The following is a 26678-nucleotide window of genomic DNA, read 5'->3' on the forward strand; positions in this document are numbered from 1 at the left end:
CTTTGACCCTTCACTGCTACCTCGCTGTGTCCCCTTAAGCCCTGCATCTGAGAGAGATGTAATTATGTCTCTGTCCCTTTCCTGCTATTCAGTGATCCTCTAGTTCCATTCGTGCGGCTGCCTCTGATGTGATGAGGTTCTGTTTCAGAGCTGCATCGTATTCCACGGTGCCGTCTGCCACAACTTCTTGGTCCATTCAACTGGAGTTGGGTGTTTGGTTGTTCCCATATCTTGGCTATTGTGTGGTGATGACCCTTCGGGGTGCATAATCCTTCCGAATCACTGTTTCTGTGTTTTGGAAATAAGGTGCCAGGAAGTGGTTTTTTTGGATTAGATGAGAATTCTAGTTGTATATTTTGGAGACATCTCCGTAATTCCCCACTGAGGTTAAGGAATCTTAACCAACGATCATCCGGTATTTGCCCTCCTCCCTGTGACTTAGCCCATTCCCCATGACACCTCCAAGCCTTATCCACCGTGTCGCAAAAGGCAACAAATCTTGATTTTGTCTTTTCTTACAGCTGTATCGTCTTCTCCACAGTTGTCTACTGAGTTGCAGAGTCCCATCCAAGAAGTCCCCATTCATTGTCTATTAGTGCTTTGTGGATGGGGGGGGGGGGGGATCTTTCTGTTGGGCCTTGGATCAGGGTGTCACCCCACCCCTCCACGATTCGATGGGATGCCTCTGAGAGCCGTGACCCTTCCCCGACACAAGCTAACCTTGTTCCTCTGCACATGTGTCCCCCTGGAAAAGCCTCTCATTTGGCTGTCCCAGGCAGGGCCTTGCGCTGGAGGGTTTGATCTTTGCTCTCCGGCCCCACCCCAGGCTGGCTGGCCAGGAGGGTCACCAGCGTGTCTAGTGGCCCCTTCGATCTGACCACGTTGTCCTAGGCTGGCACCGTCCCTTCTCACATGGTGACATCTAGGGCAGGAAGCCAGGCTGCCGGGGGCATGGGCTGGAGCACGAGGGGTGGTAGGAAGCAGCGCTCGGTGTCCTCCTTTGCCTCGTGCAGGGAAACTCATGGACACATCCAGCAACGCCCTTCGGTCTTCATTGAGCAGGGCACTTGGCCACATTGCTGCAAATGGGAGGGGGCGTGGCTGAGAAGGGTGACAGGTGGGACGTCAGCCGCACGTCTGGGGCACGGCCCTGCTGCCGGCCTTTGGCGTCATTTCCACCCTGTTCACGATGGCTGTGGTGTCCAGGGCGAGCATTCCTGGAAGGCAGCGACCTGCTCCGTAGGCGTTGAAATCCAGGGAAGTGTGTCAGATTGTCACTGGCAGCAGCTGTGGTTGGGACCACACCCAGTGGTGCTCAGGGCTTTCACCTGGTTCTGTACTCAGGGATCACTTCTGGGTAGGGGGTCTTCGGGGACCCTGCGGGGTGCTGGGGTCAAACCCTGGTCTACCATGTGCACAGCAAGCACCTTAAGCACTGTCTTATCTCCAGCCCATGATCTTACCCCTTTCTACTCCCGTCCTCTCTCCTCATGATGGTGGACCCGGTGGATGGCCTGAAGTTCTCCTTGTAGTATGATTGATTCTTTTGGGGAGGGTAGGTGTGGGAGGGGCCTCCCAAGCTATGCTCAGGGGGCCCAGGGACCATTCCTGGTGATTGAGTCCGGCCATGCAGGCCTGAGGGTCCCGTATATGGGCTCACCAGTAATCGTGGTTCTTGCCCCAGTGTTGTGCCACCTCTCCCCATGTGCCCACCACCCTCCCACACATGGCACCCACCGTTATCCTGAAATGCCTTGTGCTACAGGGGTCCTCTCTGGCTTCTGAGTTAAGACCCCACCCAGGCCCCAGCACAGGTGGGTTCTGGGTAGCTCCAACTGCCGGCGTGATGCTCGTCCCCTCGCTGGACTCCAATCTGCAACTGAGGCCCTGGCCATACTCCACTTTCTCTTCCGGGATCACAGTGGTCTTGCCCTCCTCCCCAGTCGTCTAGCCCCTTGAGGCCCAGTGCATCACTTCCTCCCCCTTGGAGGACTGAGGGGGCACCCCCAGCCAGCTGTCCTTTCTCCTCCGACCGCATGCTGACCTGGCCGGACGCTCTTTCAGACACTTTCTGACGGGTTCCTGGCCTTGACCCTGACCGCAGAGAGCCCTGGGCACATAGCCTGGGCAGCGGAGGCTCATCCTTGCCCTCCGTGTGCCCTCCAGAGGGTGACACGGGAGAGGCAGGGAGACAGCGGGGTGGGCAAAGGGCCTGGCCAGGGACAGGGGACTTGTGCTGAGCAGATGGCAGAAACGCCTTGCCGCTGGAGGGCTCTGAGCTCCGGATCCTCTGGAAATTGGAGTGCAGCTGTGTGGGAGGTCCTTGTCCCAATCTCAGAAGCACCTGACCCCCTTAGGCCCCTGCTAGCCCCAGCTGGGCCTGACCCCCCTGGATCCTGGCTAGCAGCCAACCCCCACCTGACCCCTAGACTCCGGCTAGTCCCAGCTGGGCCTGACCCTCCCACCCCAGACCCTGGCTAGCCCCAGCCGGGTCTGTGTTGGCTCATGACCATATAAGGCCACCTGCCTGGGAGTCTCGGCAGCTGAATGCAGTCCTGCACCCAAAGAGGGAGAGCCGTGTCCAGCCTTCTCTAGGGTCCCCAAGGCAGCAAAGAACTGAGCCAGAGGGCAAGGGGAGCCGAGGGTCCCTCCTGGGTTGCTCCCTCCCAGAAAGATCAGGCCTGCCCAGAAGACTGGGCGGAAGCCAGCCACCTCCCCCTCGTGGCCTTCCCGCCCGCCCCAGACTCCAGCGGGAAGCTGCTCTCAGGCACAGGGTGGCCCCTGCCAGCTCCCCTGGTTTCCTCCCACTTGGAGGAGCACCTCTCTGAGTCCCGAGGGTTGGGGGTTACCCACGGGACATCTGGCTTGGCCCCCTGTGCTGTGCTGGTTATATAGGCATGAAAGATCTGGGGGATTCTTCCTTTACACTGTTTCTGCCTCCTCCCCCAAACATACAGACACATACACACACACACAAACTCACACACACATATACACAAACACATACACACAAACACACATAAGCTAACACACATGCTCACACACATGCTCCCATGCATACACCCACATGCTCACACAAACACACCAAACACACGTACACACCAGCACCTATGGTAACACACACATGCTCACAAACACATTAAACATACATACACACACTCAAACACATAACACATGCTCACACACACAGACACACAATAAATACACTCACACGCCTGTGTGCCTCCGTTGGGATACTCCTCAGAGAGATAGTGTCTTGTGCATGCGTGTGCCCATGGCTCCTGGAGTTGGGTCCAGCTCTCTCTGACCACTGACGAGAGCCCAGCCCTGTAGTGACCTCCAAGGGTTGGTAGACTGACGGTGGGGAAAAAACTAATTTGCTAGGAGATGGTCTCTGATTGAAGCTGCTTTCAAAGCACAAGACATCTTTTACTCACACTTGCATTGGGCTGTAAAGCGACAGAGCTCAAGTGAAATTAGCTTACGCACGAGTCAGACACTTTTGTGGAGCCTGTCATTCAAAAGAATAGGCGGAGGGTTACCTTCAGGCATGGCTGGATCCAGGGGCTGGTGTCTGCAGGGCCTGACTCAGCCATGGGGATGCAGATGAACTCTTCTGGAGCCTCTGCAGAGTAAGGGCTGTCCCCGCAGCCCCATCTCTCCCTCCCCCCTACCCCAATCCAAACCAGACCCTTGCATCCCTGCCCCAAGCTCCGTGCACTGGTCTTGGCAGAGGTAGTCTGATCCCGTCACTGGCCACACAACCCTGGCCTGTCCGGGAGCCTGGACGCTGGCCCCTGCCAGAAGCAGAACCCCTCTCTCTCGGCCTGTGTGTGGTCACGTGGCACCCTGTCACCTACCAGCTCTGTGACCTGGGCAAACCGCACTGAGCCTCAGTGTCCTCATCTGTCAGAGGGAAAATCATAGTTTCGGTGTCTGGGGATTCTTCTGGAAGGTTAAATGAGATGGTGTATGTGAAGCACTTTTGTATTTTGCGTCGCCGTTTTGATTTTTGTGGAGCTTTGGGTGGTGGTGGTCGTCATTCGAGGCCCTGGGGGGCTAACACCAGGTCTTGTTCATGCAGGACATGCGCTTTGCTGCCGAGCCGGAGCCCTGGCCCTGTTCTCTGTCTTTTATATCACAAGTAAAGGAGTTTCTGTTAGGGGGGAGGGGGAGATTTGGGCTTTGGAATCGAGGGTGTTGTTCAGAGTTGCCGTTCATTATCTATTTCCTGTCTCCTCACTGCCTTCCCTGCCATCTGAGGGGTCTGGCCTTCCACCAGCACACTGAACACGCCTCCACTTGGTCTCTGGGGAGGGAGACAAGACTGGGAGGATCAAGGAGCCTGACCCGGTGCTTCTTTAAGTTACAGGAGTTAAAATGACAGACCCACGCATGTTCCTTTGAGCGATAAGATTAGGAATGGCTGGTGGTTGGTGGTGTTCTGTGGGGTCCAGCGTGCTCAGCATTGAACCCTCATTATTTTGTCATTTGTAGGGAAGCAAGGGTAGAAATTTTCAACTCTGAAACAGAAAGCCCCAGTATTTAGCGAACACAAGCCAGTTTTGAATGAGTTACGGAAGTCATCTTCATGAGGCAAGCAGTTTTTCCCCAGATCCCAATCACTTCCGCAAGCCGTGCACAAAAGCACCTTATTCCCTCTCTTACCCGAGGTGCCAGGTTGAGATGCTCTCGCCTGGTCCAGCCCCTGGGGAGGAAGGACGGGAACTAGGAGGCCTGGGCTCTGTCCTGGCCCTGACTCCACGTGACCCCTCTTGGCCTCAGTGACATTTCTGTGAAACGGGTGTAACAAAAAAAAATCAACTTTCCCTTGCTTCCTGGGTGGCAGGAAGATGGGTGAGACTAGTGGGTAGTGAAAAGAATCGTCACATCTGCTCTCTGGGTGGCCGGCAGAGGGCCTGGCCACGTGGGAGAGCCCAGCATGGGCCTAGCTCTCAGGTCACCTCAGAGGGGCATCAGATCACAGGGGCTGAGTAGCACCCCTCACCCCCCTTCTTCTGTAGCCTGTTTGCTAGTGGTTGTTCTGGGGTTTACACATGTGTCTTGTCCCTTTGCCGTCCATCATGTCACTCCACTTCATACATCTTTCAGTGTCCAGGACACAGTATCTCTCCATGCAGTACTGCCCGCGCTCCGCCCCCCCCCCCCCCCCCCAATCTTTGTACTGTTAGTACAGGAGTTTGGGCCTTATCCGTACTATAAACATCACAGGTTCCAGCCTTTTGTTTCTCTGCTTCTGGTTGGATACTTTTCGTTTGTTAGTTTCTTTGCTTTTGTGTTTGGGGAGTGGCAGGCATACCTGGTATTGCTCTGGGCTGACTCTTGACTCCAAGCTCAGACTCCTCTCACAGGCTTAAGGGACCAGATGGGATGCCAGGGATCAAATCTGGGTCAGCCACACGCAAGGCAAGTGCTCTGCTCGCTCTACTGTTGCCGTGGCCCCCAGTTTGAATACTTTCTGTTGCTGTGACTGAGTCCACTATTGTGTGCCTCATGCTTCCCATCCCAACACCAGACTTGCAATTTCAGATGTTCTATTTTCATCATAGACATCCCCCTTGGGGTTCTTATTTCTTGTATTACGTTTATGTTTTTCCTTCAGTCTTTTGAAAGTATTGGAAGTAGGTGTTACTGATTATTAATTACAGCATCTCCGTCTCTCTGAGTTCCACTGAGTTTGCTTCCTTTGGTTTTTCTCCTGCTTATAGGTATACTTTTCCTGCTGCTTTGTATATCCAGGGATTATTTGTTGGCTATGGATTATTAAACATCCTCTGAATTTGGGGGTGAGGGGGTTTGGGGCTATAGCTGGAAGTGTTCAGTACTTACTCCTGGCTCTGTGCCCAGGGATCACTCCTGGTGATGCTCAGGGGACCGTCCACGTGGCTGATCTGGGTTCCATCTTCGACACCCCCATATGGTCCCCCGATTCCCACCAGAAGTGAGCCCTGAGCACAGAACCAGGAATAAGCCCTGAACACCGCCATGTGTGACCTCACCCCCAAGGAGCGAGTATTAGAATTTATTCTTTCAGACAATTAAAAATCTTAGGGGTCAACTTGTTGTTTGTTTGTTTGTTTTTTCTAGACTTTCAAATTATGTCAGGCAGTCGTGGTCTTTAATCTGGGGTGAATTTAGCTCCACCCTTGATCCCACCATGGTGTGAGCCTTCTCGGGGATCTGCAGAATGTTCTAGTGTGCATCAATTACCCTCACTTATAGCTGCTCGGAGTTTGAAGCCCTCAGCCTCAAATGAACTGTGGAAGCGTTCTACTTAAAAGCTCCCTTCCCTTGGTTCCTTGCCCAGCTTGTGAAGTCTCACCCCATGTAGGCCGAGGTTCACAGGGGCCCCCTAGCTCAGGAGCCTGGACCCCCCTCTGGTTTGCTCACGCTCTTTGTTTGCCTCTGCTCTGGGCTCCCCAGGAAGGTGGCCGCTGCATGAGCGGGTCAAGTGCCTGCCCTCCCTCCTCCCTGGGACACCGTCCCCACACTCTGAAAGAGCCCGTTCACTTCTCTCTCTGGTTGTTGACAGCGGGAGCTGGCAGGGCCCGAAGAGGGCCTCCGGGGTGGCTTGCCCAGGATCTGGACCGGATGTGGACTCCTGCTGCTTGTACCAAGTACATGCTGGGCCAATATAAGCCCTTGTTTTGGCTTTGTTTGTTTGTTTATTTGGGGACCACATCCAGCTGTGCCTGGGGTTTACTCCTGCTTCTGTGCTCAGGGATCCCCACTGGCAGGGCTCAGGGAACCGTATGGGATGCCCTTGTTGGCTGCATGTGAAGCAGGTACTTCCCTGCCATATTCACGCTCTGGCCCTGAAAATACCAGCCCAACAAAGGGCCCACGGTTCGGTGCCATCTACTTCTTCGAAAACTCAGGTGCAGGGCTAAGTTGCAACAGGACCCACTAGGGTTGGCCTCCTGAGAGACAGCCAAGTGAAATAAGCCTGTCCATGTGATGGGATATTACTTGTTGTGGGAGGGAAGGAAGGAACTGTGGGCTGGAGAGAGCTCCAGTGGTAGAGTCTGTGCCCAGTGTGGTCGGCCCTAGGTCCATCCCTGGCACCCCACAGCCCCTGCAGTGGTCCTGTTAAAGAGCTGGGGAAAAAATAAAGTGATCCATGTTAGGAACGGGAACACCCTTAGAACATGATATTAAGCACTTTTGCTTGTTTGTGTTTGGCTTTTTAGGTCACACCCATCGATGCTTAGGGGTTCCTTCTGGTTCGATAAACTCAGGAATTACTCCTGGCAGAGGGACCATATGGGATGTCAGGGGATCGAACTTTGCATGTGAGGCAAATACCCTCCTTGCTGTGCTATCGTTCAGACCTGCACACGATGCTTAGCGAACCAAAGCCATCCCAGAAGACCCCGTCTGGGATCTCATTTCTGTGGCATGTTCAGAAGCCACGGCTTTATGTAGATTAGTGGTTGCTTTCCGGGGGTGGATGGAGCATGGGAGAGTGACCGCCAGTGGACACTGGGGATTTGGGGTGGGAGAAGGACCAGCTGTCCTTAAATTGTGGTAGTCGTTTCCCCAAACTTGCAACTCTACTTTATTTATTTATTTATTTATTTATTGCTTTTTGGGTCACACCTGGCGATGCACAGGGGCTATTCCTAGTTCATGCACTCAGGAATTACTCCTGGCGATGCTCGGGGGAACAGATGGTATGCTGGGAATAAAACCTGGGTCAGCCGCATGCAAGGCAAACGCCCTGTCCGCTGTGCTATTGCTCCAGCCCCGCAACTCTAAAGCATTGACATGTGCCCCTTAAATGGGTAGGTTTTGTGGTATGCGAATTATCTTTTTTTTTTTTTTTTTGCTTTTTTGGGTCACACCCGGCAATGCACAGGGATTACTGCTGGCTCATGCACTCAGAAATTACTCCTGGTGGTGCTCGGGGGACCACATGGGATGCTGGGAATTGAACCTGGGTCAGCCGTGTGCAAGGCAAACACCCTACCCGCTGTGCTATTGCTCCAGCCCCGCGAATTATATCTTGAGAAAGCATTTCTTCAGAAAGTGTCAGCAAGCTCCACCTGCTCTGAAGAGAATGTCAAAATGCACAGGATTCAGCCCAAGACCCGGCTGTGATACTCTGTTAGGGGTCTGCTGTGTTACCGGAGGCTTTGGGTGTCACTGCAAGCAGCAAAGGTCAGTGCAGTTACCGGGGTCGGCTGGTGGTGAGCGTGAGGCTTAAGATCCATTCTCTCGGTGAGCTCGGACTAGGGTAAAGCCTGCCACTGAACCTGGTTCCATCCCCAGCACTGCCTCGTCTCCTGAGCAACCTCCAGAAGGAACCCCCTGAGCACAGAACTGGGCATAAGCCCTGACTACTGCCGGGTGTGATCTAGCCCATCCACTCCCACTAAAATCCATCCTTCCATAAGCCCGAGGTCTAGAGAGGGCCAGAGCAATAGTCCAGCAAGTAAAGCATTTGCCTTGCATGTAGCCAACAAGGGTTTATCCCCAGCGCCCGCCAGCAGTAATTCCTGAGTGCAGAGCCAGGAGGAAGCCCTGCACACAGCGGGGTGGTCTGCCTAGCCTCTACCCCCCTCCAACACACACACACACACACACACACACACACACATACACATACCATTCATCCTTCCACAGTTGCTTCAGTTGTTTTTTTTTTTTTTTTTTGCGTCACAACACCCGGTGATGCTCAGTAGTTGCTCCTGGCTCTATACTCAGGAATTATTCCTTGGCAGTGCTTGAGGGACCCTATGGGATGCCGGGGATTGAACCCAGGTCGACCACATGCAAGGCAAACACCCTCTCCTCTGTGCTATCGCTCCGGCCCCAGTTGCCTCAGTTGTGAGGGCTCTCGGCAACCTTTTCTATGCCTTCTCCTCCTCACTTTTTCTCCTGCCCAGACCTGTCACAGGAACATGGACTGGCTGGCACCATGGGCAGGGAGGATAGAGCCTGGAGCCAGCCAGCCTTGGCCCTGGCAGGGAGATGGAGCCTGGAGCACAGTTAGCCTTGATCCTGACCTCAAAAGAACCTGAGTAGTGGGAGGGGGCACGGGGGTAGCTGAGCGAGGGTACCATGCCGCATGGCCTGGCGAACCATGAGGTCCCCTGTCTCTGCGGAATCACTGTTGAGAACCATCAAAGAAGGGTGTTGGCCCGGTAGCCACCTGTCTGCCAGGGACGGAGGGAGGGCGAATGGGTGTCCCTGCAGAGGGTCCCCCGTGATCAGAGCTGTGGGGGCTCACGGGCACGGACCTGGGAGGGCCGAGTCTCCTGAAGGCTGCTTCTTGCGGGGGCCCCTGAAGTCCTCCCTGCTGCCCACTCTTCCTTGCCTGCCCACTGGGCCTGCCGGCGTGTTCACAGCTGGGTTAGCCCTGCCAAGATGCGTGTGCTCCCCCAGGTGGGGCTTTGCCTGCTCCTACATGACGGGGAATTCTGCGTGTGCCCACGGGGGCGGCCCGGAGCCCCCCCTCCTCCCCCCGCATGTGGGAGGCGGCATCCGACCCTCACGGGCTCTGTTGTGTCTCTGCTTCTCCCCAGGATCATCCACGAGGACGGCTTCTCCGGGGAAGATGTGAAGCAGTACAAGCCCGTGGTCTACAGCAACACCATCCAGTCCCTGGCCGCCATCGTCCGGGCCATGGACACTCTGGGCATCGAGTATGGGGACAAGGAGAGGAAGGTAGGCTACGGGCCACGCCGGGAGAGGGTGATGCCCTGTACCCTGCCAGGTGGTCGAACACCGGCACCGCCATGCTGGGCAGGGTCATCAGCAGTGATGGTAGCCACGGAATCCCAGGACTGACCGGGTGACCATGCAGAACAGGAGCCCCCAGCCTTGGTCAGCCCTCCCCTCCCTGGGAAAGAGATTCATGCTTTCTTGGGGCATGGGGGCACCCTCCAAAGGCCCCTTTCCTTCTCCACACCACGGGCTGTCCCCTCTTCCTGGAGGGGGTCCAGTGTCCTTTCATGGGGGACTTTTTCTGCCAGTCTCCAGGTGCCTGTTAAGTATGTATAGCACTTGTTTGCATTCACGTCTACATCTTTTGCGTTAACGACTGTGGTCAAGCAGTAGAGGGGAGAGCAAGAGAAACAGCCTCAAAGATCTCTGTCCTGTGGGGGCAGGGAGGCTCGGGTGTGGGAGCCTCAGCCGGGGGTGGGGGTGGGGTGCTCGTCTCTTGCCCAGTGGGACACACCTGTACCTTCTACATCTCCAGTGTCTTGACTGAAAAACCACACAGAGGAGAACGGTTCCGTCCTTTAGGGGGCGCCTGACCAAGCATCTGTGACAGATAGCTCTCAGTGTAAAATTTCGTGTTTTATGCTCAAAATTCTAATGCCATGAGGTAGGCTGGCCCTGCCCAGCCGTCGGCCCCTCCAGGCCCTGTGCATCTCAGGACCGCACGTGTCACACCCCAGCTTGGGCCAGGGAGGCTGGGGCCAGGGCTGGTTTTGCGTGGGGGCGCGGGGGTGGGGGAGTACCCCAACTCAGGGACCTACTGAGTTCCAGTCAGAGCCTCTGCCTGTCGGGGAGAGAGGGGCACTGCTGGCTTTTTACCCTATGTGGTCCCAGGGCTTGCAGGATGCCAGGCCTGGCAGCTGAACACAGCGCGGGGGAAGCTGACTGGAGAAGCCCCTCAGTCAGCCCAGACCCATGCCCCAGCCTGGGAGTCAGCCCGGGTGTCCCCCCTCCCCCCAGGGCCTCCTTCTTCTGCCCCATCACAGCCGTTTATTGCCGCCCACTGGGCCCCCCCTCACTGCCCAACCCCGCGCTCAGCACCTTCCACGCTCCTCCTCAGCCCTGGGCCGGGGTCTCCTGCTGCTCAGAGAGAGGAAGCACCATGCGGGGCTCACAGAACCCAGGGGAGACATGCACAGTGACTCCTAACAGGAATATACACGCACGCACATGCCTGCACATGCACATACATGTACTCACGCATATGCCTGCACACTCAGGCCCTGTGCATCTCACGACCACGCGTAGGCACACACATGTACGCACATATACTTTTGCACATGCCTGCACACACACTGACATGTACGCACATACACTCACATACATACCTGCACACACACACACGTGCACTCACATTCACGCACATGTATACATACACATATGTGCATGCACGCATACACACACACACACACACACACACACACACACACATACATGCTCCCTCCATCGGTGACATCTTCCAGTCCATGTATGTCACTACATTTCCTTTCCCAGATCTCCTGCCTTGAAGATGAGCCAGAAAAATCTCTTGGGACTTTTGTGGTTATTTTTTTTTTCCTTCAGTTTTGGGGAGACTTTTGTTCTTCCTGCAAAGTTTTTTTTTTTTTCCTTCTTACTGTCCCAGGCTGGGGAAGCAGCTAGGGGTAGGATATAGTGAGTTCCTGGCAGTACAGTCGCCTGCAGCTGCCCTTCCTCCCGGGTCAGGGAGGCCCAGGGCAGGAGGTAAAGGGAGACTCCCTAGAGGAGGGGCGTCAGAGCCGGGGGGTGGGGAGGGTTCCCGGCACAGTGCTCTGGGCACGTGGTCAATCAGGTGAGCTGGAAGCAGCCGCGGTGGGTCTCTGTGTTCGTTCCCAATTCCCAAGTTCTTCACAATATTTTCAAGAGTGAAAATGTTGAGTAATAAAGATGTTCAGACTCAGAGTTGGAAAGTAGAAAAGTTTATTGGAAAGGAGAAGAGAAAAAGAAAGGAGCTCCCCAAGCAGGGAGGAGCTTGGTAGAGGAGCAAGTGAAAGTAAGGGTTTCGGGTGGGCCTTTTTACAGGCCCTTTGCGTTTCCAATTAGTTGACAGTACCACAGAGAATGCAGGGAATCTACATGGCGGTCAGGCTGGTTTGAGTCTTTCTGGCCATCTGCCTGGCCTCAGGTATCATCCATTATCTCAGTTTCCCTGTGAGCCCAAGCTCTGGAGCAGGATTTTATGATGAACAATTGTTAACTCCGTTTATCAGAAAAAGCCCAGGAATTTGCAGGGAGTCCAAATGTGTAAGGATGGGCTAGCCCAAAGAGCTTATAGCAGCTGACAAGGGTAAACTGAGGCTTCCTCTTTGCGTGGCATGGCTGGTCCCTGTGCTGCCACTCTGTGGCAGGTGCTGGCCTGTCCCCCAGGCAGCTCGGGACAGTGTGGCACATGCATAATTCCTGGCAGACCCCACATTTGCTGTGTCCAGGCCTCAGCTCCAGCCGGACCCTCTGACTCGCCACCTCGGGCACCTTTGTCCCCTCTTTTATGGACCCCTCCTGCCCTTAAGGACACCTCAACCCATGACGCCCCCCCACCCCCCAGACCCAGACTCGCCTCAGCCCCCTTGCCCCTTGTAGTTGCATCTCTCCTCACCTGTGACCAGGCACTCCAAGGAGCCTGAGCCCACAGGAGCTGCTCTGGGCACCAGGGCCTGCTCTCGGCAGCTGCCCACCTGCTCTGGTCTTGGGAGTTTTCATTCAGTCTTTTTTTTTTTTCTTTTAATTGGATCACCGTGAGATACAGTTACCAAGCTTTCATGTTTGAGTTTCAGTCATACAATGATCAAACACCCATCCCTCCACCAGTGCACATTCTCCACCACCGATGTCCCCAGTATTCCCCTATCCCACCCCTCCCCCTGCCTCCATGGCAGACAATTTCCCCCATACTCTCTCTACTTTGTGGCATTATGGTTTGCAATACAGATACTGAGTGAGGCACTTGGTCCTTTATCTACTTTGAGCACACATCTCCCATCCCGAACGATTCCTGCAACTGTCATTGTCTTAGTGATCCCTTCTCTATCCCAGCTGCCTTCTCCCCCAGCTCATGAGAGAGGCTTCCCACTACGGGGCAATCTTCCTGGCCCTTGTGTTTACTGTCCTTGGGTGTCAGTCTCATGTTATTTTATATTCCACAAATGAGTGCATTCAGTCTTTGGGGACTGAGAGGGGAACCGAGGGCAAGAGCACCTTTAGGATGGGAAGTTTTTCTGCTTGAAACCTGGACCATTCGTCTTTAGGTCTCTCCTCAGCCCAACAGCCGGTCGCGTACCTGGCACATAGTAGGTCTACGGACAAACGTTCCTGGGTGGGACTGTCACTTTCCTCCTCAGCAGACTCCCAGATGGGAAAAAAAGAGCACCTGTAACTTTGTCACTGAGTGAGCAGAGGCTGACTGAGTGCCCAGGATGTGTGTAGGTGCTGTGCTGTGGTCGGGCACTGGGTGCTTTGAGAAGTCCCGAATGTTGTGCTGAGTTCTGAGTCCTATGCTGAGCCCTGGGTGCTGTGCTGAGTCCTGAGTGCTGTGCAGAGTGGTGGTGGTTGTTTTTTGTTGTTGTTGTTGTTGTTGTTGTTGTTTTAATTAGCAAGATAGATTTTATATTAGAAAGTTATGCCCAGGGGCTGGAGCAATAGCACAGCGGGTAGGGCATTTGCCTTGTACGCGGCCAACCCGGGTTCGATTCCCAGCATCCCATATGGTCCCCTGAGCACCACCAGGAGTAACTCCTGAGTGCAGAGCCAGGAGTAACCCCTGTGCATCGCCAGGTGTGACCCAAAAAGCACAAAAAAAGAAAAAAAAGAAAGTTATGCTCGGCAAGCTACCGAGAATATCTTGCCCGCACGGCAAAGCCTGGGAAACTACCTGTGATGTATTCGATATTCGATATGCCAAACAGTAACAACAAGTCTCACAATGGAGACGTTACTGGTGTCTGCTTGAGCAAATCAGTGAACAACGGGAGGACAGTGCTGCAGGGCTACAGAAAGATATGAGGGGGAAGAAAGAGAGGAAGTACACATTCAAGGAGAGAGCATGGGCTTTTCCAGAGCAGAAAAAGCAAAGAGACAGACCAAACATGATTGCCACTCAAAGCCTCTCTTGCAAAACACAGTACCCGAAAGAAGAGAGAGAGAACAAGGGGGAATACCCTGCCACAGAGGCAGGATGGGAGGGGGGGGGATGAGGGTTGGGGGGGGGATGCTGGGACCCGTGGGGATGGATGACGGGCACTGGTGGAGGGATGGGCACTTGATCATTGTATAACTGAAACCCAAGCACAAAATTTGTAAGCCTATAACTGTACCTCATGGTTTTTCACTAATAAAAAAAGAAAAAAAAAAAAGCAAAGAGACAGATGAGCAAGCAAGGTGCGTGCGTGAGGGAGAGCACGGGCATGAAGGACAGGCATGTTCTGAGTCCTGGGTTGGGCGGCCACGGCACGTGTCTGACTGTGACCAGGGGTGACCAGACAAGACTCGTGGCCAGACTGAGGACTAGGGGTATGAGCGAGAGTGTGGACGGGGTGCGGGCAAGGTGTGGGCGAGGTGGGAAGGTGGAGCTGCCCTAGGCTGCCCTAGGCTGCTAGGGGTGTGGGGAGGGCTGGTCAGGAGGGGTGGGGGCTCCAGCCATCAGCCACACCAGGTGTATGGGAAGAGATCTGCCTGAGGCTCCCAGGGCCGAAAGGGTTGGTTGGCATCAGGACAGCGGAGTTCAGTGTGTTCCTGCCAGGTGGACAGGGACAAAGCAAAACCTCAGGCACAAAGTCTGGTGACAGGATGGCCGGGCCAGGGCCTGGTCCAGTTTCCACCTCTGGGATTTCTCAGGGGAGTGGCCAGGGGAGGGGAGGGGAGGGCTTTTATTCTAAAGCGCCCAGGCAGGTGGGATGCAATCTACCAGGAGGTACCAGGAGGTGGGATTTAATCCCCAGGTGGACAGAAGCATGCAGGGGGCTATCATTATTTCGTTATTTCCCTTATTTGTTTTGGGACCACACCCTCAGGCGGTGGCCGAGGTGGAACTAGGGCACAGGGTCCCAAGTGTCCTTTCTGATCCCATTTTACTGTAGCACTGTCCTCCTGTTATTCATTGATTTGCTCGAGCAGGCCCAGTAACGGTCTCCATTGTGAGACTTGTTACTGTGTTTGGCATATCGAATACGTCAAGGGTAGCTTGCCAGACTTTGCTTGCCAGGTTCTCTGAGCGGAGCAGAGGAATCGAACCTGGGTCGCCACACTCGGCCGCGGGCAAGGCAAACGCCCTACCCGCTGTGCTACCTCTCCAGCCCTATCCCATTTTACAAGGGAAGTTAAAGGGGAGTAAGGATTCAGCATAAAGCCTGCTCGAGGCAGTGTGGCCACACTAGCCCAGGTTAAAGCCCCTGTCCAGCCCTCCCCCCAACCCCTCCCCAACCCCCCCCCCCCCCCCCGCCAGCCCCCGGCCCAGCCTGCCTCACAGCACCGTGGCCAGTCTCCACGCTGGACGTGCTCATCACCCCCGACCTCCCCAGCTCCGGGCTCTCAACCCCTCTTGCCCTCTCTCTCCCTTTCTGAGGGGCGCCCCCACCCCTTTCTTCCTCCCTTTGCCGGTTTCCCTCTCCACTCTCCCCTCCCGTCCTAGTTCTCTCTCTCACTCTCTCTCTCCCCGCCCAGCCCCCCTCCTCCCCTGCAGCCCATTATCATGTAAATTGCCGTAACCTTTGGCGCTTTCTCCCCCTCCTTCCTCCCGCCCGTGCCGGGGCCTCTATCTGCATCACAAAAGCAGGGAACTCGTGTGGCTGACCTGGCCCGGACTCCCCCCCCCCACCCCACACACACACCCCAGGGAGAGAAAGGATGGGAGGAAATAGACAATTACGGGATTAGCCTGGTCCCTGGGCTGGGGGTGGGGGGTGGGGTAAGGCTGGGTCGGATCCCAGGCCCCCGTAACTGTCACCCTCACATGTCCCTGGTGTCTTTGAGCACCGTGCCAAAGAGCCTTCTGCATGCACGCGCGCACATGAGTGCTCGCCTATGGCATAAACCCCATGAGCGCCCGGAACTCAGTTCCTCCTCGGAAAGTTCTGGAAACTTGGGCAAGTCGTCTTTCTGTTTCATCTGCTCTCTTCACTGTGACCCTCCCATCCCCGCTGCTTTCCCTGAGGACAGATGGCGCTGCCCCATCAGTGCCTGCACACCAGAAGCAGCCGTGGACACTCCCATCAGACCCGGCCTGGCCCCCTGGGGTGGTGGCTCTTCTGCCTCTCCTCTCTGGGGATGGAAATGGGCTTAGGTAGGCCAAGCCCCCTGCCCAGGGGTGCAGTGAGAGCACGCGGGGTGCCGGAGTGCCTGCCCCTCCTTCCCCCCCCCCCACCCCAGTGTCAGCTCTTTTTCCTATAATTAATAATCAATTGATGGCACGGGAAGGGTTGTGTCTGCACTTTGCAAGTTTGACAGGAGACAGGAGGCCGAGAGTGCTGAATCAGCAAGACTCCAGCCGAGCCGGGGAGGGGGGGGGGGGTTATGGGGGAGGGCAGGGGGTAGGGGGCGCTACCCAGCCCCCTAGGGCCCTACCTGACCTTCCCTAGGACCCTCCAGAGATAGGGCTTGGAGGAGGCGGAATCACCTTTCACGCCCAGGTTTCTGGACGTCACTGGATCTCCTCAGGCTCAAAGAAATCTTGACATTTAAGTCTGGGCGGTGTAGCCCAGAACACTTATCTTGGGTCTCATCGCCAACACGTGGCTCGGCCCCGCCCCCCTCTGGGGCCTGCTGCTCTGCCCGGGGCAGCCAGGGGGCAGGGCCTGCCTGCCTGAGCTCCCCCCACCCACAGCACCCGCACCCACAGGCCCAGAAGTCTCCTCCCCCCACTGCCCACCCCCTACTCCCTCACCCCCCTCCCCTGCTCACAGAGCCAGAGCTGGGGCGTCCCCCTCCGCCGCCTCGAAACTCTAATGCTACAAATTCAGGGGGCCTGTGGCCGACCCCAGATAAGAGTCTTGGGTTTCTGTTTTCAGAGTCTCTGGGTCTCCATCCCCACGTTCCGTTCCTTCTTCGGGGGGTGTCCCTTTTCCTTCTTTTTTTATTCTATGGGTCAATTAGTGGCAAGCGGCAACAAGGGTACAAAGATGAACAGTCAGAGGCAGAGGAGGCAGTGGAGGAGGAAGAGGAGGAGGAGAGAAAGAGGAGGAGGAGAGAAAAAAGAGTAGGAGGAGGCGGCTCCTGGATCCCATAGCTCTGGGACCTACATGTGCCCGTCAGCTGTCCAGCACCCAGGTATGGCCCAGGCTCCTGGATTGAAGCCAGGCCCAGCAGCAGTGCTGGCCACTCTTCCTGACCCTCGTCCTGCAGGACGAATCCTCCCAGAGGGCTGTTTCATCTCGGGAAAGGGAGCTGGGCGCAAGGGTCTCTGGGATCTCAGCGGGGCTGGGCGTGTAACCCCCAGAGAGAGCTGAGGGTGCATGCTCCACTCTTCCTCTGTCCAAGTCAGTTTATACTTTCCTCCAAGTGCCCCCGCACGGGGTTGCTGCCCAGGTAAGAGTCCGTTGCTAGGGTGGTTGCCAAGGGAGAGAGCTGGGAGCAGCTGAGGATCTTCCTGGACCTCCTCTGCCTGGTCCTGGTTCCTACTGGAGCTTCTCTCCATAAGGGGGTCTCCGCCTCCTCTGGGCCTGGGCTAGTAAGAATCTTCCCAGACCTCAGTTCCCGTGGCCACAAAGCGGGTCTTGGCAGTGATGCTTTTAGTGGCAGAGTAACTCTTACCCCCCCTCTCAGTTTTATTGTGTCCCCCAAACTCCTTATTCCTTGCTAGGGAGTCCTCCCTACCCCCTAACGACCCGCCTGCCTGCTTCAGCACCCACTCCCGCGCCCCAGCTCCTTGGGGCCTACGCGGCCCCCTCTCCAGCCCCCCCCCAACCCCACCCTTCTGGCCAGCTTTCCTGAGGTTGAGGGAGCAGGTGGGCAGGATGGGCTGTTTGGGGGAGACACCCATGCTCCCATGCTCCCTTGTCCCTGCTGGTTCCTTCCACTCTGCTGAGACGACCCCGGGCTCGCGTGTCCTGCTCACCACATCTCTGTGGACCACAGAAGCACAGGTGCATTTCATCATTGTGACCTCAGATAGTCTTCCTTGTCTTTCTCTGGGAGACAGTGTGCTTTGTGTGTGTGTGTGTGTGTGTGTGTGTGTGTGTGTGTGTGTATGCGTGCGTGCGTGTGTGTGCGTGTGTGTATGCGTGCGTGTGTATATGTGTGCGTGTGTGTGCGCACGTGTGTGTGTGTGTGTGTGTGTGTCTGGCCATCTGTCCCAGACAGCAGTGCCATCTCGGGGACAGTATGCTTTCTTTCGTGCCTGGGGACCCCGAAGACATCTCTGCCCCCATCAGAGGTCTCAGGGTTCCTTGAGCCGGGGAGCCAGGGCAGTTTAATGGTGCAGAGAGAGCTTGCTGAGTACCTGCAAGGGTGCAGGGTACAGAGCCGGGGCCCGGGGCTCCGTGGAGTGGGGGAGAGGGGTGGTCCCTGAGCTGAATCTGCTGTGGCACCTACACTGTCACGGGCTCTGCTGAGACATGTCCCTGTCCAATGGCTTCAGGCCCAGCGGCTCTGCCCTGTTTGGGCGTGAGAACCTTGGCCCCCAGGCTGGAGCCATAGGTCAGCGGTAGGGCGCTTGCTTGTGCACGGCTCCGTCTGAGTTTGATCCCTGACACCCCATATAGTCCCCCAAGCCCTGTCAGACGTAAGCCCCGAGCACCGCCTGGACCTTGGCCGCCTGGGCCAGCGCTGTTGACCGCGCCTCCTTGGGCAAAGGCCCTGCTTCCTGTCTGCAGCTTCCTTAGAGGGCTTGGCAGGGAGCCCCCGACCTTCCCGGCCCTGCAGCTCCTCCCCTACCCACCGGTGATGAGGCAGGGGGTGTCCTGACCAAGGCCTGCAGGTTCATCCCAGGTGGCCCTGGGGAGCCCTTTGCTGAGGACGGTCTGTGTTCTGCGGTGGGGGTCCTGGACTCCTCCCTTATAAGTTCCTGGGGGTTCCTGAACCCCCCTTGCCTGGATTCCTTTGGGGTCACTGACCCCCCTCACCCAGTTTCTGGGGGCCCCTGATGCCCTATCACCTGGATTTCTGGGAGTCCCTGACAACCCCTCACCAAGATTCTTGGGGGTCCCTGACACCCCTCGCCTGGTCTCTAGGTGCTCCTGATACCCCCTCACCCGATTCCTGGGCCCAGGCTGGCTTATGATGGGAGTCAGGACCCCCTGCCTTCTGGATGGGGATCTTCCCTCCATGCCCACCCTTGCCTCATCTCCGGGGTGATTCCCCCTCCCTTAAGCTCCCTTAAGCTCCACAAGCTCCCCCAGGCCCTGTGTGAGGAGGGCCCCGGGCACCATTCCCCAGGAACCCACCGTTTCCTAGGCTCTGGAGCTTGCCCCACCTACTCTGGGTTTGACTTCTATGCCAGATTCCCCGGTCCTCTGAGCGCCCAGCAGAGACCACCGGTGGGGGAGGGATGGACCCACCTGTGCCCGAGGGAAGCCTGGGACTGTGCCAGGGAGCTAGAGCGGTCCAAGGCAGGGCACCCTGTTTCACTGCAGGTGCTCAAAGAAGGCTGCCACCACCCCATGCGCTCGCGCGCGCGCGCGCGCGCGCACACACACACACACACACACACACACATACAGAGCTCCGCTCACGGCTGGTCTTGGCCCCCTCGCCCTGTTCCCTGATTTATGCAGAGACACCCCCCCCCCGACAGATGTGGACACAGCTCAGAGACTCCAAGGGCCAATCCCAGGTGGACAGCAGGGCCCAAGCACCTGCTTTGAACCCGTGCCCTGGGTCCCCCCTTCTCGTCTGCCCACCGGGAAGGTGGATGGAGAGTTACAGCGGGGAATGGGCAGGGAGCTGAGAGCAGATGAGACCCCGTGAGGCAGGGTCCCGGAACTGCGGCGACCAGGTGTGTTGAGTTGCCTGACGGGACCAGGGGTGGCCCCTACTTCCCTGTGGCCTGGTGCCTTCATTGGCACAGTTGAAGCTGGGGAGTGCAGTGGACAGGTTCCTGCCCTGCCTGTGTCCACGGCACGTGGCCTGCTGGCTGGCCAGACCAGGGCCTGCTACACCCAGCCAGCTGCACCACCGCTGGTCCCCTCCTTGGTCCCCAGGAGGGCTGCCCTTCCCTGGATGCCAGTTGGGCGCGGGGGGGGGGGGGGGTAAGACAGAGGGGGGCGTCTGAAAGACCCAGGACACGTTGGCCAGCTGAGTGTGGCTCCGGGGCCCAAGGGGGACACCGTGTCCTCTGCTGTGTGGCAGGTGGCTCCCCGCGGGGGAGACAGAGACGCCCCGAGAGAACCACCCCCTCACCTCACTTCCCTGTCACTCAAGCCCTGAATCGGGATTTAATTCAGGCTGGATCTGGGGTGCGGGGGTGGGACTGCACTCTGTATGTATGGGCGGGGGGGAAGGGGGGAACCAGAGGCCCTGGGGCCCGCGGCTCCCTGCCGGTCTCTGTCCCAGGTTTGAAGCATCTTCTCTCTGTGGCTCCACCCCGACCCAGGCAGCTCTGGGGGACCCTTTGGGGTCACCCACCACAGCCCACCTCAGCCCTTACAGAGGCTGTTTCCCTGCCCTGGGCAGCAGACTGAGCAGGCTGGGCCCCAGGCGCCCCCAAGAGGTGCTCCCCTGTCAGGGCAGGGCCCCCTTAGCCCCCGGCTCCGAGCCCTTTCATTGTCATGGTTGGTTTAAGCTCCGGCCTGGGCGACAGGCATCACCTGAGGATGCTGGGGCCAGTGGAGCGACTCTCCTCCAGTGGGCTGAGCCCCAGGGGACAGGATGTGCATGTACACCTCCCACCAGAGGACACGGGGTGCAGGGTGGCGTGTGTGTGTGTGTGTGGGGGGGGGGATCCATATTCTCTCCTGGCACCGACATGTTTCCGTGAACCTTCGCAGGTGGACAGGCCTGTCGGCCCCTCTGGGCTTGTCCCCAGGCGGGCCTGGGTCTGGCGGCTGTGGGCAGGTGACACCCCCGTCAGCAGTCAGGAGGCTGTGCGGCTGCCCCCCACCCCATTCTTGCTCACCCTCTCCCTGGAGCTGTTCTGCTGGGTGGGGCGTGGCTGTAGTGGTGTTTCCTAATGATGAGGAGATCGTTTCATGCCTTGGGGTCATTTATCTTCCTCCGGAGAAATGTCTGTTGGGAACCAACCCTGGCCATTGATTGGCTAGTAGCCACACCTGTGGTGCTGAGGGCTTACATCCGGCACTGTGCTCAGGGCTCAGTCCTGGCGGGACTCGTGGGACCATGCAGGTGCGGGTCCCAGGAGAGAGCCAAGGGCCACTGTTCCCTCTCTTCGAGCCCCTCCCCCACCCTTTTTCAACTGTTACCGCTTTCACTTTCCTGTTCTAAGAGTTCTTCACCTGTCGTTTGCGTGTCTTTGGCAGATGTTTCCCCCCACCTGTGGGGTTTCCCCTTCTCTGAGGTGTCAGGCTTCCCTGGCCCCGGCCTCTCTGCTGGGCAACTCTGCTCTCCAGGGACTGGGCAGCGGGCCTGTCCTGCCCACTGCCCAGCTCCGTCACCACCATCTCACACACACATACACACATACTCATACACATACGCGCATACATACACACACTCTTGTACACATACACACACAGACATACACACTCATAGACTTACTCGTACACATACACACACTATGCACACTCACACATACAGATATTCATAGCTGTACTTGTACACATACTCGTACACATACACATACACACATAGACACACAGATACTCATACACATGCACACTCACACACATACACACACACTCACACACACACTCGTGCACATACACATAGACACACAGACACACTCATACTCATAAACATATATACACTCACACACATAGAAACACAGACTCACACTCTTGTACACATACACGTACACTCATGCTCATAATAAGCATATGCACACTCATGCACTTGTACACATGCACATCCACACAGACACACTCATAAACATGTACACTCACACACTCAAACACATACACACAGGTAGACACACAAGCTCATACTCATAAACATACACACTCTCACACATACACACATCCACACATACATATTCACACTTATACACATACATACATTCATACACACACTCTTAGACTCTTACACACTCACTCATAAACATGCACACTCACACACATCCATGCTCCCACATATTCACACTCACACTCACACACACTCATACACACACTCATACACACACTCATGCACACACACACACACACACACACACACAGTGTTCCCTCTTCCGTGTCTCTCAGCAGGTCCTCGCCCTCCTGGCCTGCCCCTCTGGCCTGTGGTGGTTCCAGCTGGGGGTTAGGAGACTGCAGTGGGCTGTGTCCGCACCCTTGGGAGGGGGTGAGGCAGGCAGAGGGCAGGCGGCCCCCGAGGCCAGGCCTCCCCTGTGCGGCGGGTGCTTTGCAGGCTTCCAGCCATCCTAGTGTTGGACAGAAGCACGTGAGGGGCTCGGCACAGACGTGGAACTGGGAGGTGGAGATGGAGGGGGGGCACATCTGATCGATCCCTGAGCGACGAGCTAATGACGCGCCAGCTCATGCTGCGTCCCTGCCCGAGAGGGCTCGGCTCGCCTCACGGCGTCATCTGCGTCTGTGTTTCTGCGTCTGCGTTTCTCTGTCTGCGTTTCTCTGCTCCGACACACATAGCCTGGGCCTCTGAGACGTTTGAAACGGCGCATATCCGTTTCTCTTTCCACCATGGGGCTTAGATGTGGATTGCAAGCTGTACTAGGGGGAAAACAATCTCAAATGCGTCAGACCCTTCATTTCACGGAAATACTCCATGAAGATGAGGCCAACTGGGGGCTCTACTGATACTGCCACAAAAAGAAAGGGGGAGGGGGCTGCTGTGCATGAATGAGTCTGGGAGTGTGTGTTGGGGTGGGGGGATGCGTGTGGGGGGAGCCGGGGCGGGGAGGCTCGCAAGGGGGGCTTGGCCACCAGAGTGCTGAACTGTGAGCTCCTCCTCTCGGCTGGTGCCGCTGTGGGGGCACAGGACCCCCATCCATCCCGTGCTCCGTGGGCAACCCCGGCTATGCCAGCATCTGTGCGAGATGTGAGCACGGCCATTTTACAGATGAGGAGGGAAATGCAAAGTCATTGGCTCATCTAGGAGCGGAACTTGGCAGTGCCTCAGTGGGACTCCCTAGAGGAATCCAGTTACAGCCCTTGCATGGGGTGCGAGGTGGCGTCGATGGGAGGGGGGGGGGCTGAGGTGCCCCCATCCCTCACCAAGCATCATTTTCTCTAGAGCTGGGGACCCACCCCGGGCTTTCTGCAGGAGCAGGGGTGGAGCACCGAGAGGCTGCCTCTCCCGCCTGCAGAGGCAGGGATGGACATTCAGAGGGGCCCCTGGGGCACCAGCTCTGCACCTGAGGTCTGCTCCCAGACCACCTCAGGCACAGGGCCTGAGCGGCTCCTCAGCGCGGCCAGGCAGGACCCTCGTAACAAACTTAGCACACAGAATTTGCAAAAGCAGCGAGAGGGTTAGTTACGGTGTCTGTGAACTTTCCCCTCCCGAGTCTCTGGTTGCTTTGGTTCTGGCCTTGCTGGCCCTCGCGCTTGCGGTGGGCTCCATACTCACCCCTAGGGCAAGCCCGCGTGTGTCCGCCTGCCGCTCGGTGGGTGGATGTGAGCAGCCCTGCTTCCAGGGCATGGTGGGTCATGCTTCCTCAGCTCTTGGGGAAGAGCTGGGGTGGGCGGGCACCTTGGTCACCTGCTGCGATGAGGAAACATCTCACCTGCCTTCGCAGGGGCCATGTGACTGCATAAACCTCCACGACCAATATCAAGAGCTCCCGCCCGGCCCCCTTCCCACCTGGTCCCATTCCCATCGGCACTCGGAGCTCAGACCTTTCTGGTTTGTTTTGGGTTGTGTGTCAGCAGGTGACAGTGAGGGTCGGGGGCGGCGTCATACCCAGTGATGCTCAAGATTAGAAATCACTCCTGGTGGTGCTCAGGGGACTGACCATATGGGATACCAAAGATCAAACCTGGGCTAACTGCGTCCAAGGCAAATGCCCTACCCGCTGTCCTATCACTCTCACCCAAAAACCTTTCCAGTCTAGCTATTTGGGTTTTATCTCTTGGTAATCCTGTAGGATTTTAATTTGCATGTTTCTGGCTAATGATATTCAGTCCCTTTTCATGTGGTTGTTTTTCTTGGTGGGGGGGAGGCAAGGATTGGGATTGGGGGGCATTCCTATGTCTTCCTGTGTAAAGTCTCTGTTCACATCTTTTATTCGTCCCTTTTAATGGGTGCGTTGATGAGTGGGAAACTTTTTTAAAAACATATCCTAGATACAGTGTCTTTGTCATACAAAGAGAGAAATGACAGAGTGAAGATGTATAGTGTCTTCCCCCTGTGTATGATCTGCTTTCCCATGATCCTGTAAGGTAGATTAATCCATGAATGTTGATTGGTTGACTCTCTAGCCCATATTTCCCCCTTGAGTGTTGGGGACCCATTTCTAATTCTATTTAGTTATAAGACTCTCTCTCTCTCTCTCTCTCTCTCTCTCTCTCTCTCTCTCTCTCTCTCTCTCTGTGTGTGTGTGTGTGTGTGTTGGGGTTAACAGCAGCGATCAAACCCAGGTCTATGCCTCTGGGCCCCATCCCTGGTCCCCAATCCTTTTATCTTTTTGTTTTATGCTTTTGCAGGTAGAGAGGGAAGTTGACGTTCTTAGAGGCTGACGCTGAGCATTCTGGGATCGGGGCTGGGTTCGTGATGCTGTTGTTGGCAGGCCCTGCTCTCTGCCCTCTGACCTTGCCACTCTTTTTGTAAAAGGGGTGACAACCTCCCAAGCCTGCCCCATGGGCTGCTGTGAAGATTACATGAGAATGGTGTGTGTGTGTGGTCACACCCAGTAGTGTTTGGGGGCTATCCGCATGCTGTTTTGGGGACAGCATGATGCCAGGATGATGCCAGGGATGGAACCCGGGGCACCCACAGGCAATGCAGGTACACCAGCCCTAGGACTGTCTTAAAGCTCCCACTGAGTGCACCCCAGGGTGAGCCGGTTAGGCAGCCCCAGAACCAGGCCTGCACGAACTCGGCCAGCCTCCTCACACCTTCCTCCCTCCTACTTCGAACCCTGTGCTTCCTCTCCGTCATTCAGACCCTGGGCCGTCTGCTGCCCCTCCCAAGTCATGTCCCTGCTCCAGAAAGGCCCTTGGACCACCCTTTCCCCCCTCCCTCCACCTGCCTGGCCCGTAGGCCCCTCATAGTTCTCAGAACATCCCCTGCCCGCCTCCCACCTCTGTATCCCCCACTGCCAACCCCACTTTTCGCCGAAGTTCCCTTCTGAATCAGAAGCCCCCAGGTGGGAGTCTGGAGAGACACCACGTGGCCACCAGCCGCTTCTGTGGGCAAAAATCACAACCTCTGTTCCAAGCATGCTGGCCTCTCATGGCCTGCCGGAGCCCAGCCGGACCTTGGCCGCCCCGGCCGAGCTGGGCCCTGCCCAGCCTGGCCCTGCCCAGCCTTTGGCGGGGCCCCTCTCCTTTGATGCGTGATCAGAAAATTCAATTATAAACCCAATTACTGCTTTCCTGCGCCTTACAAGGGAGACATGAAAGTTTGATTAAGTTTGAATTTCTGCCTGGCCAGGCGCCAGCCACATGGGCTTGTTGGGGATTTTGGTTGTTGATTCTGTTCTTTCTTTTGTGGCTGCAGCCTAGGGGTGGGGGGCCTACTGTTTTTCTATGGGGAGGGGGCCTCCACTCCCTCACACACTCCCAGTTGCTGAATGGTTCCTCTCCGGTTGGGATGCATGAGATGTAAATCCCCCAAAGCCCCGTTGCCAAGGTGACGGGCTCAGAATGGAGCTGGACCCGGCCAAGTCCTCCAGCTTTGAAGGAAGCGGCTTGTTTCCCAGGCGGAGTGGGCTTCCAGGGGCCCTCCACAAGGGCACCCCTTGAATGGGGGCACAGAAGTGGCTCCCAGCTCCCTTTGGAGATGCCTCAGCAGTGCGGCTGCCCCCCACAACTCCCCCCGCCCCCCACTGTTTCCGGCCCTTGTCCCAGGGACACACAGAGGCTAAAGCCCCAAGCACAGGGGCCCAGACTAAAGCCTGGGTGGTCAGTGGCCGCTTCCCCAAACCCTCAGGGCTGCCTGACCTCAAGACCCTGGGGCCTCCAGTGGACAGAAGAGGCCCAAGCAAGTCTGTGGCGTACGCACGGCAGCTGTTCTTCCTCAGTTGCCCCCATAGCACGGCCACCGAGACGCTGACAGTCACCTCTACACTCCTGGAGTTGTGTGATGCTCTGTTACTCCGAGCTTTTGTGTTTGGGGGCCACAGGGCTTACTCCTGGCTTTGTGCTCTGAGACCACTCCTGGTGGTGCTCAGACTACCATCTGGGGTGTCGGGAATCGAACCTGGGTCATCACATGCTAAAAGCCCCACCCTCTGCTCCAGTCCCCATGAACTTTCTTTTTTAGAGTAATAAATTTGATTTCTTAGCACAGAGGGGAGGGTGTTGGCCTTGTATGCAGCCGACCTGGGTTTGATCCCCAGCATCCCATATGGTACCCCAAGCACCACCAGGAGTGACTCCTGAGCACAGAGCCAGGAGTGATCCCTGAGCATTGCAGGGTGTGCCCAGAAACTTGAAAAAAAAAAAAAAACCCTCGATTTCTCTTCTTTTTTTTTTTTTTAGACCAAAAAAAGGCCCTGGGACAAGGGGCAGGGGTGGATCTTTGTCTTCAGCCTCAGGCCAGAGGTGTGGGCTGCAGAGAAGAGCTGGTTCCAGACACCCTGTTCTGGGGCTGACCCCAGGCAGGCTTTCTGCAAGCTGGGAGGTGACAGGGCCGTGGTGTGTGTGTTCCTCATGCCAGAAACCACCTCCCATCCTTGAGAGAGAGGGCCCTTCAGGAGCCCC

General features: G+C 56.6%; 1 protein-coding gene and 1 non-coding gene across 3 annotated transcripts in view; both read left to right on the forward strand.

The window, feature by feature from the left end:
* GNAO1 (G protein subunit alpha o1) overlaps positions 1-26678 on the forward strand; it is a 150259-nt gene that overhangs the window by 79103 nt on the left and 44478 nt on the right. For both annotated transcript variants that reach the window (XM_056136433.1, XM_056136431.1), the window contains exon 3: positions 9549-9690. In XM_056136433.1, coding sequence (XP_055992408.1) covers positions 9549-9690 — 142 coding nt within the window. The remainder of the gene's footprint in view (positions 1-9548; positions 9691-26678) is intronic.
* Positions 25877-26027, forward strand: LOC130044607 (small nucleolar RNA SNORA84). The gene has a single exon (XR_008795456.1). It is a non-coding gene; the product is annotated as a small nucleolar RNA SNORA84 (small nucleolar RNA).

This window comes from Sorex fumeus, unplaced genomic scaffold (genome assembly GCF_029834395.1).
Source record: "Sorex fumeus unplaced genomic scaffold, SorFum_2.1 ptg000122l, whole genome shotgun sequence".
NCBI lineage: Eukaryota > Metazoa > Chordata > Mammalia > Eulipotyphla > Soricidae > Sorex > Sorex fumeus.